Genomic DNA, 15,746 nt, shown 5'->3' with positions numbered 1-15,746 from the left:
AATAAAAGGTATATCTTTGCAAAGTAATGCATGAATTAAATGAAATTTTATTCAGAATCCTAAAGAGTTTTGTAAAAATTGAAATTAGTGTAACTAAAACTGTAAATTATGAGAGACTAACCAAGAAAATTTAGGAAAATAAAGGGCTTGAGGTTTTTGTGCTCAAGGCTAGCACTCTACCAGTTGAGTCACACCTCTACTTCCAGCTGTATGTGTATCTGTGTGTGTGGTTAATGGGAGATAAAAGTCTCATGGACTTTCCTGCCTAAGCTGGCATTGAACCATGATCCTCAACTCTTCGCCTCCTGAATAGCTAGGATTGCAGACATGTACCACTGGTGCCCAGTGAGATTTTTCTAAATAAAGGGATTTGCCTTACTAATTATTGAAACATACTTATATGCCCACACAGTATACAAAGGGGAAAAGAAAACAGTAAGCAGCATTATTTGGAATTAAAATGATCAAACTAGTAAAATTTTTAGTATTAGATTAGAAGGCATTTCAAATCAATATAGAAAGAATGAGTTACATAAGAACAAGAGCTTGAGGCCCTGAGTTCAAACCCATAACTAGCACAAAAAAAAATAGAAATTAACAATAAAAAGAATATTTCTGCCAGCCACTGATGGTTCATATATGTTGTCCTAGCTACTCAGGAGGCCAAGGCAGTTTGAAACCAGCCCAGGCAGTAATGTCCATAAGACTTTCATCTCCAATTTACCAGCAAAAAGCCAGAAGTAGAGCATTAGCTCAAATGGGAGAGTATCAGCTTTGAGTGAAAAGGCCAACTAAGAGCAAGAGGCCCTTAGCTCAGGCCCCAGTACCAGGTGGCTCACACCTGTAATCAAAGCTACTGAGGAGCTGAAACCTAAGGATCACAGCCAAAGCCAGTCCAGGCAGAAAAGTCAGTGAGACTTATCTCCAATTAACTTCCCCAAAAGCCACAAGTAGAGGTGTGGCTGTAGTGGTAGAGTGCTAATCTTGAGAGAAAAAAGAAAAAAAAAAATCAACTCCAGGTTCAGTACCCAGACCCTGGCACTATCAATAAATAAGCAAATAAATAATCACCTTCTATACTTTGATTTGAAGTTTGGAAAACACTCTGCCTACCCTCCTCCCTCTCTCTCAAGAAGAATAGAGAGGACCTGTTCGGAGGCTGTTCTAGAAAACCTAGTGACAGATGATAAGCACTAATGGAGAGAAGTAAGCAAATTTAAAATTCATTTAGAGGCTAATGGATGTGAAAACCTAGGAGAAATCAAGAATGATTCCTAGTGTTTTTATTTAAGCATTTTTATGATTGACAGTTCCATTTAGTGGGTTAAGAAATAGGGAGAACTTATTTTCTAGATTGTTATTCCCAGACTTTTTCTGAAGCTTTCTAAGACTTTTTCAAACAAACAAACAAAAAAAATGTAATACCATTGTCAAGTTATCATATCAAAACTTAATGGGAATCATTAGAAAAAAATAAGCATCTATAATGTGCCAGAAATTTTGTGAGATCTTTAATGAATTATTTAAGGTAATTAGTACACTTCACAGATCCTGTTAGGTAGTTATAAATATAATCTCCAATTTTCCCCAGCAGGAAACTGCAAATCAGAGAGACTAAATAACTTGCCTAATTACATGTGGTTGGTAGTCACCAAGCTGAGGTAGGACAGCAGGACAAATCTAGAGTCAATGTTCTGCAGATAATGTCCTTAAAATCTTAATTGAGTAAAGCCTCCAGTAATTGGGGGGAGGGATAGTAGAAAAGCTATGCAAAACTATCTGAAGGATTATAGATCAAATAACATGAACCAAACCAACTTCTCACCCATCATAATGCAATATATTCAACAATCCATGTCTGTGTTGAAAACCAAGGAAGAAATAAGGAGTAAATCATTTGTATATTCTTGTGTTTATTATCTACAAATGGCATTATTATTTTGAAATAATGCTATTATTTGGAATATTATTATACACTTTAAATTAGTAAGTAAATACAATCCTAAGGTAGCAATATACCAGGATATTTCACATGAATATCTGTATTTAGAAAGTGACACTGGTAAGTAAAAAATAATGCCACCATGTACAGTCAATCAAGATTATGGTCCATTCTCATAGGTAGAATATTGTTAAAGGGTGTCAAAGAACATATTGAGTTTATTTGCTGGCTAAATAAAATAAATCTGAACAGTTTTCTGAAAGGAAGAACAATCTGGTGCTTCATCTTGTTGTGTGGGAAAACAGCTATTAAGCATTTTGAAAGAGGTACTACAGGTAGAACCTGAATTTCCACCTAGGGAATATGAACACACTGTGTGGAAAGGGGCATTGGAGCAGAAACATCCTCAGGGCTTTTTTTTGTTTGCTTGTTTGTTTTGTAAATTCCCCACTGGAAATTGTATTCCTAGACTTAAAGATATAGAAAGATGTTGCTGGATTTGTAGAGGACAGTGAGAACAGATAAACCCTTTCATTCTAGTCTATACTTTACCTTACATGACTTCATTGCATTGGTTAATCTGAGAACTTTGTTTCTTTACTTAGGTAACCCAGGTTTCCCTTTCTTTTATATATCATTTGCAAAAGCATTGTATTCCTTGACTGGCAGATGCTTTCCAGTTTGGATTATTTCTCACGCTGGACATGTATTGGCCCCTGCAAACAAAACGACACGTTCACCTTCAGAAGGTATGGTAACATCTGTTATCCTTTATGATAAGTAGGTATTCATATTTCTAGAAATACTACGAGTACCATTAAGAGTTTGACAGGGAAAATCCCTGCTTGCAGGGCTCATGATGCTGTTACATTTTAGCATGTTTAAGATTTTTAGAGACTTCACTCTTCTGAAGGTCATCAGGATTTGGATAGCTCAATCTAGATATGACTTGCCTCCTTTTTTTACCAGTTACTAATCAACCATACATTTATTAATATATTTTCCCAAGGTTGTATAGGGAGGACTAGTAGAGAAAATGTATAAGATGTGGTCTTGTACATGGTCTTGTACATGTTCAGGGAATGATGACATGATATACTCAGAGCTGCTGATTGTATGTAAGTCTAAAGAATAAACAAACCCACAGTGTAGGTGAGAAGAAACTGTGAAATATCAGATGTCATAAGTCAGTATAGGCTGATAAGGAAGAATTCCTTGGACAGTTAGCTTATAAACATAAGCTAGAATTGAGTAAATACAAGATAAAGATACAGGCCCATTTACTATATGTTGAGGAGTGCCTACTTGTTGATTCATAGATGCATTTTCCTAGCTATATCCCCTTATAGTAATCCCCTTGTAGTCCCAATCATGAGGACTTTGTTTTTGTAATTATCTAATTATAGTTACCTTGTAAAGATTCCATTTTCTAATACTATTACATTTGATCGTAGGATTTTCAGCATATACAGGAGTGCATATAATAGACTCGAGTGGGTTTTGGAACTTGTGTAGGTTTTAGATTTGGGGGTGGACATGGATGCAGAGATGTAACAGGCAGAAGGAGTGAGAGTTAGGAGGTACAGTTTAAGGGGCTAGTTTAAGGGGAATTGTGAAAGTTGAGAAAGCTAGGACTATGATAGACTGCTAGAAAGCTTTTAAATGGAAGAAATATTAATGTTGACATGCAGACTACCTGCTTTTTACTTAGGATTCTAACATGTTCACTCTCCTGAATTTTTTTTTTAAAAAGAGAGGGAAAAAAATATATCAATTAACATATCAATGTCAGTTCTCCATAGGCATTACATTCAAGGATCTTTTGTCCTTGGTTATTCTCCTTGTTTTCTGAGGTGAGAGAAGTGGTTTTATTTCCCTCTTGGATCCTGTTTCTTAGGGGACTGTTTTAGATAAACACATTTGAATACACAAAATCTGTATTCTGTGAATGAGCAGACTAGTTTGTGTTATGGTTTAGTTTAACTATGTACTCTTGAGTTTGGCATTCACCATCATATCAAATGTAATGTTTTGTTTCCATTTTAGAATTTGGATTTAGTGGCAATTAATATAACTACGTGAACTCTTCTAGATGCCCTCTAAAGATTAATTTATTAATCTAATATTAACTTGGATTAGATAACTAGTATCAATTTATCTAATTCTAGCTAGTTTGTCTTTAGTTTTTAACTCATCTTTTAGGTTCAGTGAATAGCATTGTAAATTTTATTTATTTTTAAATGGATTGGCTTTATTATTTTTATATTAAAAGTTCATTTTCTTATTACAAAAATTTAGCCAACACAGAAAAGTGTAAATAAGAAAATTTTAAAAGTTGAATGTATTCTATAATATAAAAGGAGATCATAATTTTATAATATTTTGTTTTAATTACGTTTAAAATTTTTTCAGCACTAAATGAAACAAAAGTTAGTGCCTTGGCACAAAGAGATGAAATTTCTGTTATTTCTCAATGTCTTTCACACATTACACAATAGTTGACAAGTTGTATTCAGGCTGAAATAATTATCTAAATACTGTCCAGTACTTTTAGTGCTATTTTTCCCTGTGGTAATGGCATGATGAAGTGCATATCTTAAGCCTTAGTAAAATAATTCCCTTTTTATTCTGAATGTATTTTTTTTCACAACATCTGTTTGCTTTTTACTACCTGCTCAGACACAAGAGATTGAGCAGGTAATAAAATGAGGTTTATGAGCAGATAATAATACATGAGATTAATTTCAAAATGAGATACTTCAAAATGTGCAAATTAATTACCACATTAAACAAGATGAAGAAAAATTAAAATTATAATTTTCTCAAAGGATGCAAAAAAGCATCTGACAAAATTTAGCACACTTTTGTAATAAAAACTTTTCCACAAATTTAGTATAGAATGAATGTGGTTCCACATATTAATGGTATATATGACAGGCCAACTGGTAACATAATCAATGGTGAAAAACTGAAAGTTCTTCCTCTGAAAGGAATAAGACCATGGTGTCCACTCTCACTACCTCATTTGATATAATACTCAAAATCCTACTCAAAACAATTAGGCAAAATAAAAGACATCTAAGATAAACTGAACAGGTAAATAATATGTTTTCAGATAACAAAGCCTTATAATAGAGAAATCCCTATAAACTCCACCAAAAATTAGAGCAAAGAAATAAATTCGGTAATGTTGCAATATACACAATCAATATGGAAAAAAATCAGCTACATTTACTATGATCCCTGTAAAGAAATAAGCCATTCAACTCACAATAGTACTAAAAAAAAAAAAAAAGTACATATAATCTCACTTATTGTATATGGAATCCTAAAAAGTCAGCCTCAGAGAAATAGAGTTATGTAGTGGTTTATGCGGGCCAGGGAGTAGGAGAAATGGAACTATATTGAAGAATAGGTAAAAACTTTGAATTATAAGTTCCAGAGATCTAATTATGATAAGATTACTACAGTTACTACTGTACTATACTGTCTTTGAAGTTTTTCTAAGAGAATAGATTTTAAATCAAGAAAACAAATGTGCCAGTAATTAATAACTTTCTAAATATGAAAGTACCAAGATCAGATGATTTCATTGGTGAATTCTATCAAACATTTAATGAAAACATCCAGTGATGCTCACTAGACACTGTGTTGGAAATGAGCTATACAACTTGGAGGGGAGGAGGTCGAGAAGAAAAATCAGGGAGAAATTGAGGAAGAGGGGGGTGACACTTTTCAAAAAGAAATATACTCATTACCTGACTTACGTAACTGTAGCCCCCCCATACATCACCTTTATAGTAAAATAAATGAATAATAATGAAAACATTATACCAATTCTCTATAATCTCTTCCAGAAAAATAGAAGGAGAAGGAACAATTCCTAATTCAGCCCATGAAACCAGCATTATCCTATTACCAAAATCAGATAAACATTTATAGCTAACAAGAAAGGAAAATTGTAGACTAATACCTCTTCTTAACATTGTAAAGAACAAATTATATACCACAGTCAAATAAAATTTATTACAGGTGTGCAAGACTGGTTCAACATTTGAACATAATGTAATCAACCCATCACATCAACATGTCAAAGAGGGAAAAATCATATGATAATATCAATTGCTACAGAAAATGCATTTAACAAACTAACACATTTATGACCAGAAAGAAAAAGAAAAAAATACCTCAGCAAACTAGAAATAAAAAAAGCCCACAGCTAAATTCATGTCTACCTCCTAAAATAGGGTATAGTCAAGAATGTCCTTTCACATCACTCCCATTCAGCATTGTACTGGAATTCCTGCCTAGGTTGTGAGACAAGAAGAAGAAATAAAAGGTCTGTACAGAATCTTTACAATAAAATATATATATTAAAAAAAGATTAGCAAGGGGCTGGGAAGGTGGCTCAGTGGTAGAGCACTTGCCTTGCATGCATGAGGCCCTGGGTTCGATTCCTCAGTACCACATAAGCAAAAAGAAAAAAGCCGGAAGTGGCGCTGTGGCTCAAGTGGTAGAGCGCTAGCCTTGAGCTGAAGAGCTGAGGGACAGCGCCCAGGCCCAGAGTTCAGGCCCCACGACCGGACCCCAAAAAAAAAAAAAAAGATTAGCAAGCAAGAAAATAAAACTATCTTATTCACCAACAACATGGGAAATTGTCTACATAGGATATTCCGAAGCACCATCAACAAGATCTCTTGGAATTAGAAAGTGATGCAAGGTTAATATACAAAAGTTAATTGCTCTCCTATATTGCAGCAGTGAAAATTCACAATAAAATGCTTTCTATGTAAGTCAGGGTGCATTTTGAAAAAATGAATTTTTATTACCTACCTGTAAAAGATTTTAAAAGGGATAGTGAAGTAAAACCGAATATACGTGTTGTATTGCTTTGATTAAAAATGCCTATTTCAACAGTCATCATATTATTATTGAAATCAATTAAATATATTAGATGCACTGCTGTGAAATACTCTTAAAGGTACCATAGTATTTCTTTCATAAGGAAATTTATATCTGTTTAAAATATGATTGGTTGTTCAGTCTTATGCTGTGCTTGCAAAATAGGGACTAAAAGAATTCTTCTTAACCGGGGATAGACAGCTCAGTGATAGAACTCTTGCAGAGTTCCAAACACTGCCAGCTGTACTGGCCTGTTGTCAGAACTCTGGCAAAAGAAGAGATAATTCAAGGCCATAGGAACTGGGAAGTAATAGGAGTGAAGCAAGATACCCAGTGAAAGTGAATCTCTCTTCTTTTTATTTGCTTAAGCTTCTTAATGTTGAGTAGCTAGCATGTCTTATTCCTACAGTATTACCTGGATGAGAAAGGCTATCCACTGAAGAGACCGGTTCTCATTTAGCACAACATCAGCAATCACAGTAGCTATCTGCACATGCAGACAGAAAAGAATCAGCAGAATCTAAATAGCAACTTAAAACAGACTTTGAAAAACACCCTGTAGATCAGTGGTTCTCAAACCTTAGTATGCCTCAGGATTCTCCTAGGTGAGTTATTGAGACATAAAAGGTCACCCTGTGAGTTATTGATTCAATAGATCTGTGATGGAAACAGAATTGTCCAACAAGTACCCAAGTAATGTTCACGTTGTCAGTCCTGGGATCACATTTTCAGAGCCATTTGCCCTAGATCTTCCCAACTTAACACAAGTGAACAAAACCGATAAAAAGCATCTGTTGTTTTTTAAAAAAAAAGTATCTGTTGTGTGTCTGAATTTCTACGAATTATTTTAAAGTTCTTGTAACTACTTAAGTATGCTTGCTACCTTTTGAGGTGATCTTGAGTATGTTCTTGAGTTAATAACAGTAATTAGAGCCTGGGTTCTTTGCTCCCTAATGAAAACAGTGCCATCTAGAGGCATTCTCCTTAAGGGCCCCCACAGCGCCAGTAGCAGCTGTGATTTCTAAAGAAGAAAAGGTTAACTTGTCATTAGCAAGGACTTATGGACAATCAACTAGTTTATGTGTGGTGCTGCATTAGAATGAAAGAGGAATAGAAATGCCATCTTTTAGGATACTGATCTCCATATTTATTTTGAGTAGCCTCAAAAGTTCTGTGAAGGATAAGTAGGACCCTCAGCCTTATTACTTCCTCATTCAACCAGAACAGTTCTAAGTTCACCTGTTCCATATATTGGAGGTTATACTGACAGATGTATGCTATAGTAGATGGCTTTGTGTAGGCAGAGCAGATGTATTTTCACCATTGAAGATTATTGTCCTAAGGTCTAGTTTTCTGGCATGCAGAATAGTGTGAAAAAGCATGTAATTATTGAGAGAAAGCTGTAACAATACATCAAATGTTGACCATATGTTTTGCTTTGTATTGACATATGTTAAGATTATAAATAGCTGAAATAACATTTTAGTTGCACTACATTATGACAATCAAAAATGTGAAAATAATTCAGAGGACAGAAGTTCACCAGTGACAGAAAAAAAATGTTTCAAGAAAAAAAGCAAAAGGAAAACTTGACTAATTAGAAGCATATATTGTTTTATAGCTTTGATTTACCAAAATAATCTTCCTTGATGGCAAATTTATTGTCAATTATTTCTGGTCATTTGTTCGAAAAGTATAAAATAGGCCATGTTCCAGCTGCTCACACCTGTAATCCTGTCTACTCAAGAGGCTGAGATCTAAGGATCACAACGGTTCAAAAACCAGCCATATCACCACTGAAAAGCCAGAAGTAGAGCTGTGGCTCAAGTGGTAGAGCACTAGCTTTGAGTGTAAAAGCTAAGTAAAGGACAGTGCCCAGGCCTTCAATTGAAGTCCCAGTACCATCACCAAGTATATATATGAAGCTAGAAATCATACTTGTTTAATTTTTACCCCTCAAAATTTGTACAATCTTGCAGCTAACCATGGATTTGGAAGCTACTTCCATGTGGCCCTGGTAATAGAAAGGAAGAGAGTGAAACTGGTAGAGCTTTTTCTTGCCAGGATAGGGCCTGGCAGAGGAAATAGAGGAAGATGGAATGACAGATGAGCCCAAGGCAAGAAGACGCAAACAGGCAAATCTCAGGATCCATGGTCACTAGACATGAAAACAAGGTTCTAGGTGAAAAGAAGCAAAATCCAAAAGGCAGAGCTAGAAAAGAAACTAGGAGTCCATCACATTATTAGAACCCCAGAGGAGAAGAGAGGAGAGGAAGGACTAAGGAGTTGTTCAGTTTTCAGATTTTTACATGAGAGATTCTCATCTGGTAAAGTCTATGTAAACATTCCAAAATCCATAGGGGGAGAAAATCAGAACCCTTAAAAGCTTCTATTCCCAAGCATTTTGGATAGGGAGTATTGAGCCTACATATTACTCTCCTTTTACTAGGTCTTAAAGTGAGAGCTTAGATTGTTGGTAGCAGAGTTTTCTTCTTTTACAATGCATTTATTTAGTACTATAAATTTTCTTCACTACTTCAGCTGTGTCTCACAGATTTTGATACATGTTATTATCTTTTATTTCTCTTGAGATCTTGTCTTTGCCCTATGAGTTATTTAAAAGAATATTAGTCATATCCGATTTTTTTGCAAGTTTTCCTCTTTCCTATTATTGCTTTCTAGTATTTTCATTATTGTTGGAGAAAAATACACTTAAAGACTTCAAGTCTTTTAAATTTGTTAGTCTTCTTTTTGTGGTCCAGTGTATGTCCTGTCTTGTTGAATGTTCCATGAATACTTGTAAAGCTCAATATCTTCTAAATAAATTCTTTTTCTGTTTGAAGTAGCCAATGTCTATGAATTACATTTTTAAACCCAAATTCCTTTCTGGTTGTATTTAGTAATCTTTATTGTACTAAGAAGTGTCAGAAAGACACTTCCTCCCTGTACCACAGAGCAGACCATGCTGTGCTTTGGAGATCTTCTGGATCCCTCAGTGTGATGGCATGCATCCTACCTAACGAGTGACAGTCTTATTTTCTGACCTTTCTGCTCCATGTCTCCCAATAACCACAGATACCCACAGTGTTTATGGCTGTCTTCAAAATAGCTCACAAAATAGTGTCTTTTGTCGTTTGCTAAGTCAGTTTGCTGTTCCTGCTGAATCTCTCCCATGCTCCTCATTTCTCTTCTTGGAGTCCTTAGCAGATCATTTGTGTTAGTGGAAAGCATAGTTTGATGATCCTTAATATTACCATCTGTTTGGAGAATATTAATTGAATATTAATTTATAAGATATGTAATTGGAGTTAACAGGTTTCCTTTTTTTGTTTTTAAGTAAAATAGAAGTTTTGAGTAGAATGTCTATCATACTTTTAGAGCTAGCAGAATTATGCCAATGTTAAGATTCAGGAAGCAAACCAAACACTTAAGGTTCTGGGTCCAGATGAACCAAGACTATGAGAATGTACTTTCATGTTAGCTTAGTAATCTCTGGGGAGAGTTGTGTAAGGAGACTTTTGGACCAGTAAATTAAACATAAAGAATTAAAGTTATCATCTACCTATTTTACTGATTATTATTTAGCTTGAACCCAAAAAGTCTCTTGGGGCCCCTGTATCCCATTTGAGTAATAATGATGTGAATAGTAATTTTACCTATAAAATAGGGGTAAAATGTCTTGGGAAAACATATCAAAGCATTTTTTATCATTTTAGTATAACAATCCAATTTCAATTATATACAATTGACTGTTAACAGTGCCATAATTATTTTGACATTTTTATTAATAAAATATATGAGATAATACAGAGAGAAGTTCTTTTTGTATCCTGTCTCCAGTTCCATCATGAATTTGGAGTAAATAACTTCTGGCTGTTTCTGTATTTTTAGTTATATATGTACAATGAATAATACAATATTATTGTACTTTTTTAATTATCTAAACATCAGATACCAGTGGCTCACTCCTATAATCCTAGCTACTCAGGAGGCTGAGATCTAAGGATCATGGTTCAAAGTTAGCTCAGTAGGAAAGCCTGTGAGACTTTTATCACCAATTAACCACCAGAAAGCCAGAAGTGTAGCAATTGCTCAGGTGGTAGTGCACTAGACTTGAACAAAAAAGCTCAGAGTCAGTGCTTAGGCCTGACTTCAAGCCACAGGACTAGCACCAAAACAAAAAACAAACAAAAATCCCAAGACATCTAAAGAATAGACAATTCGCTTGTCCTGCTCAAAGCATTCTTACAAATACGATGTTCTGTTTTCAGCTTCTTTATTATGTAAATTGTTTAATTAAAATCATTAGTAACATGTCACTTTGGAGCAATAGTAGGGGCAAGATGGAAGAGCTCAGTAACCAAGAAAATTCTCCTGTGAGATGTGAAGTTACCATCTGCAGATTCAGGCTTAGCTAAAGGCTCAGATAGCTAATATCTAGTCTTATCAGATCTGTGATCATAGAGGAATTGTAATACAGTTTATGTGAAAATATATAGCTAAACTTACACATTTATATTCAGTTTGTATGTAAACATTACATATATGTATATGCATACAGTAAGTTTAGTAAATTTAGTTACTTGTCTTGGCTAACTTAGAGAAAGGTACATCAGTTTTTATGTTTATGAATACAGAGGAGTACTGCCTTTTTTTTAACCCTGATCCAATAAAACTTTGATCTTTGTCCAAGTAAAGTTCTTGAGATACTTACTTCAGGGTCTCATAATTGTTTTTATCTATGTTTTTTTCTTACTCTACTGTGATCTCCTCGAAGGCAAGGGGCATTTTTAATTCAATATTGAAGAACCTAGCAAAGAGTTTTGACAGAAAGGAAGACTATTACAGGTCAAGACTGTGCTTGTTAAAAAGAACAGTTTACATTTTAACTGAAGTCTTTAAGTCTGAGGTCTTTAAAGAAATGAGCAGCTTATTTAAATTAATGAAGCTATGCCATTTTTCTTAATTGTCTATTAATAACATGAATTAGTTCAAGTCAATGGTTCTCAATGTGTGGTCCTGAGACCTGACCTATCAACATCTCCTGAAAATTTGGTGATAAAAATCCTTGGGCCCCAACCCAAATCTACCAAGTAAGAAACTTGTGGTATAGCGTAGAAATCTCTTAATAAGCCTTCTGGGGGATTGGTTCCCTTTTTAAGTTTGAGAACCTTGACTTAAGCTAACTGTTATTCATGGAACAGTTCAAAGTTGGTGGGCTTTGAGAACAAAGAGATCTGTATTTGAATTAACTGTCAGCCTGTTATGAGTCTGTAAGTGTTGAGATTTTTCACTATGATATGAAAATGATGATGAGTATTGGTTGACATAATTTGAGTGTCTAATACTGTAACTAAATACACTATAGACTTTTTATTAATAGTTACTCCTGCCTGTGCTTTTTTTAAAAAAAAAATTACTTTGCAGCTTAGTGGATACTTCCAGTTTTTGAGTGAAAGTATGCTTATATATTTGCTTTTAGATCCAAGTGCTCAAGAAATTAAGGATGTCTATGGGTTGAATGGCCAAACAGAACACAAACTGGCTTTTCTGAAAACTCATGTGCCAAAGGAAATGAAACTTATGCTCATTGGCCATTCAGTAGGCTGCTATCTTGCTCTTCAGATCTTGAAGCAAGCCCCTGAGCTCCCAGTAAGTATGCCTGGGAAGTGACTGCAGATCCTTGGCTATGTTGTGCACAAATTCTCCTCAGCTTTTCTTGTTCTTTTGTCTCTTGGTTAAGGATAAATAGAAAAAAGGCAAGGATACTTGGTGGCTTCTTGTATCCTTACCTCCCTATTACTATGGATCCATGTGAGTATATGTTTGTGAAATTTCTATAATGTTTCAAAGAATAATGCTAAGGGGGGGAGGGAGTGGAATATTCTACATCAATATCTTTGAATCAGGGTTTTCTGGCTCTGATGTTATCTTTAACTTGCTATCATTTATGAAGGAATATTTAGGAACAGTCAAGACAAAAAAGGAATCTGCATATATTAGGAAAGTATTTTATACCAATATTCATGAAGCAAAAAAAAGGTATTGCTGTCTTTGTTAATAGCAGACAAACATCTGCCCTTAATGGAATAATAGATTTTTAGTAGTTATAAATGACCTATAGCTTAGCAACCTTTATGAGTATACACTCATTTTTTCATCCACATATTTTTTTCTTTTTTTTTAGTACTAAGAATTCGTCTAGTGCCTTGTTCATGCTAGGCAAACACTCCACCCCTGGGCTACATCCTTAGCCCCCACACAAATACATCTTGGGTAATGGAATACCAGATATTAAGTGAGGTATTGGAGTCACAAAGATTGGTTTAAAGTGCTCAGAAAAGGAAAGGAACTATAAGAAACTTAAAGCAAAAACATGTACTTTCACTAGCACATACCATTAGAAAGATCCATTGAATAGAAACAGTTCACAAAATAATTCGTTTCTTTGTTCAGACATATTAAGCATTTCCACGTATAGGTACTGTACTTTGTTCTGAGGAGTTTCCAGATAAATCTTACAGCTAAAAGGCCCTGGAGTCTTCTGGAGAAATCAGACTAACCATTGGTTGTGATATCTGCTATCTTGTATAAATACTAGATGAGAGGAATGAAGTTGATTCTAATGACCTGAAGACAAGAGGGAAACGATCCTTTCACTTGACTCTTTACTCCATATGAGGACATACCTCCACTAGCATCTTGGATGCTCCACTAAAAATTTGTTCCACTTCCAGCAAGCTTGACACATTCACTCATTCATAATAGCCCTTGGAAAAAAAATACAGTTGAAGTCTCCTTGGCTGTGGTTTTTAATATCAGTGAAGATTTTTAAACTTTTCTCTTATTGGATATAAAAAATACCTTTTTCATTCCTAAGTGTGAATTTGGCAAATTTAAGATGGCACTCTATTCATTGTATTATTGCTTCTACTCTATTGAATCTTTCTCCTAAATAAGACTTTTTAATCAGAAAACAGGACTTATTTTTGCTTTTAACCTTTAGTTAACCTTTTTAACCTTTAGTTAGTTTATAATTTTGTCCATTTCCTTAAAATCTCCACTAGTCCTGTATACTTGGTTATCATCTATACAGTGTTCAGCCCCATCTGCTAGCAGTTCTGCCTGCATAGTTGGTATGACTGTTGGCTTTAGCCAGTGACCTGTATTCAGCAACTTCCTGTCAATTTGTATCTGTGTAACCTTGAACAGATTTTTGAGCTCCTACCTTAGTTTCCTCATCTGCAAACTGAGGATAACTATACGTTCTTCAAAAGATTTTTGTGAGGGATTATATAAAGTATTAAGAATAGCACCTGGAGCTGAAAAGTTCTAAATAAGTGTTATGGAAATGACACTGGAATCAATGACCCAGTTTTTATGCTAACTACTGATTAACAACTGTATTGGTTATCTACTCTTCTGTGTCTGGTTGTCCTAACTTTAGCAACATAAAGTGAAACAAATTTAATTTCGCAGTTGCTTATCAGAAATCTCACACAGATTATCTGGGTCCCCTACTATAAGGTCTTTCACAGGATACTAATCAAGGTATCTTCCACACTTGCAGTCTCATCAAAGACTTGAAGTGATGTGGGTCTGCTTCCAAAGTCCTCATATGGTTTGTTGTCAGGATTTAGTTCCAAGAGTACTTGGATTCAGACCTTAGTTCATCACTGACAGTTGAGTTGTATCCATCCTCCATAACAGGTCAGCCTCTGGCTGCTGCATCTGAGCAACCTTGGTAGAACTGCCAAAGAGAATACTTTGGCAAGATGAAAGTCACAGGCTATAACTTAATTGCTGAAGTGACATCACATCACTTTTTTTGTATTGTTTGCGTTAGAATCAGAACACTTTATGAAGCTCACCCTCAAGGAGAGAGAATTACACGAAAGCATGCTTTCTAGGAGGTAAAGAGCATTTGGAGCCATGTCAAAGCTGCCTACTCACCACTGTGTAGCTCCGATGTCATTTGAGTGGTATATAGTCAATCATGTGATAATAGTAGTATATAAGTTAAAATAATTATTTTCTAATGTAGGCAGTGACTTAGTTCTGTTAAGTATACAGCAAGCTGATATAAATTACAACTTTTATTGTTACAGGTATTTTCAAAAAATTGTAACATAAAAAAGGATACTTGCATATTTGAAATCATAATAGTATTTTCTGTAAGCATAAGGAAAAATACTCATTTTTAGCTCATCACAGTTATTAACTTAATCATCAGTGTGTCCTTTTGTGTTTTGTTTGCTCCAAATCTATTCTGTGTGTAATGTGTAGTTTCTCTTGTGTGTATTTGAAAACAGTTGTTCAATGTATTTGTTTTTATTTTATTTTTTAAATACCTTCAAGTAGTTATACAAAGGGATTTCAATTCAATATGTTTATAAATATATGTTTAAAAATATATCTTTTTTTTTTTTTTTTTTTTTTTGTCGGTCGTGGGGCTTGAACTCTGGGCCTGGGCGCTGTCCCTCAGCTCTTCAGCTCAAGGCGAGCGCTCTACCACTTGAGCTACAGCGCCACTTCCGGTTTTCTGGTGGTTTATTGGAGATAGGAGTCTCACGGTCTCTCCTGCCCCGGCTGGCTTTGAACCGCGATCCTCAGATCTCAGCCTCCTGGGTAGCTAGGATTACAGGCGTGAGCCACCAGCGCCCGGCTTAAAAATATATCTTGATCAGTGTTGCATCCTTTATGTTGTTTTGAACCCCTCTCTCTTTTCAGGATTATATTCACAGTGTCTGTTAGGAAATCAGTGTGAGTCATCTTAAGGTTAATAAGCCTTCTTATAGCTTCTTCAGCTTTATAACTTATCTTTGCAAGAATGATAGTAAAAGAAGCTGGGGTGTAGCTTAGAGTTAGAGCACATGCTTATTAGCATGTGTGAAACCCTGGG

The 15,746-nt window shown here is 35.0% G+C and overlaps 1 protein-coding gene across 3 annotated transcripts in view; it reads left to right on the top strand.

Moving 5' to 3' along the window:
• The window catches only part of Ldah (lipid droplet associated hydrolase), a 90,109-nt gene that overhangs the window by 12,638 nt on the left and 61,725 nt on the right, over positions 1-15,746 (top strand). For all 3 annotated transcript variants that reach the window (XM_042680801.1, XM_042680800.1, XM_042680802.1), the window contains exons 3-4: positions 2,548-2,691; positions 12,327-12,496. In XM_042680801.1, coding sequence (XP_042536735.1) covers positions 2,548-2,691; positions 12,327-12,496 — 314 coding nt within the window. The remainder of the gene's footprint in view (positions 1-2,547; positions 2,692-12,326; positions 12,497-15,746) is intronic.

Source organism: Dipodomys spectabilis, unplaced genomic scaffold (genome assembly GCF_019054845.1).
Source record: "Dipodomys spectabilis isolate Male_0828 unplaced genomic scaffold, ASM1905484v1 ptg000066l, whole genome shotgun sequence".
NCBI classification, from domain to species: domain Eukaryota; kingdom Metazoa; phylum Chordata; class Mammalia; order Rodentia; family Heteromyidae; genus Dipodomys; species Dipodomys spectabilis.
The sequence above is the reverse complement of the archived record's forward strand: the minus strand, read 5'-3'. Positions and strand labels throughout refer to the sequence as shown.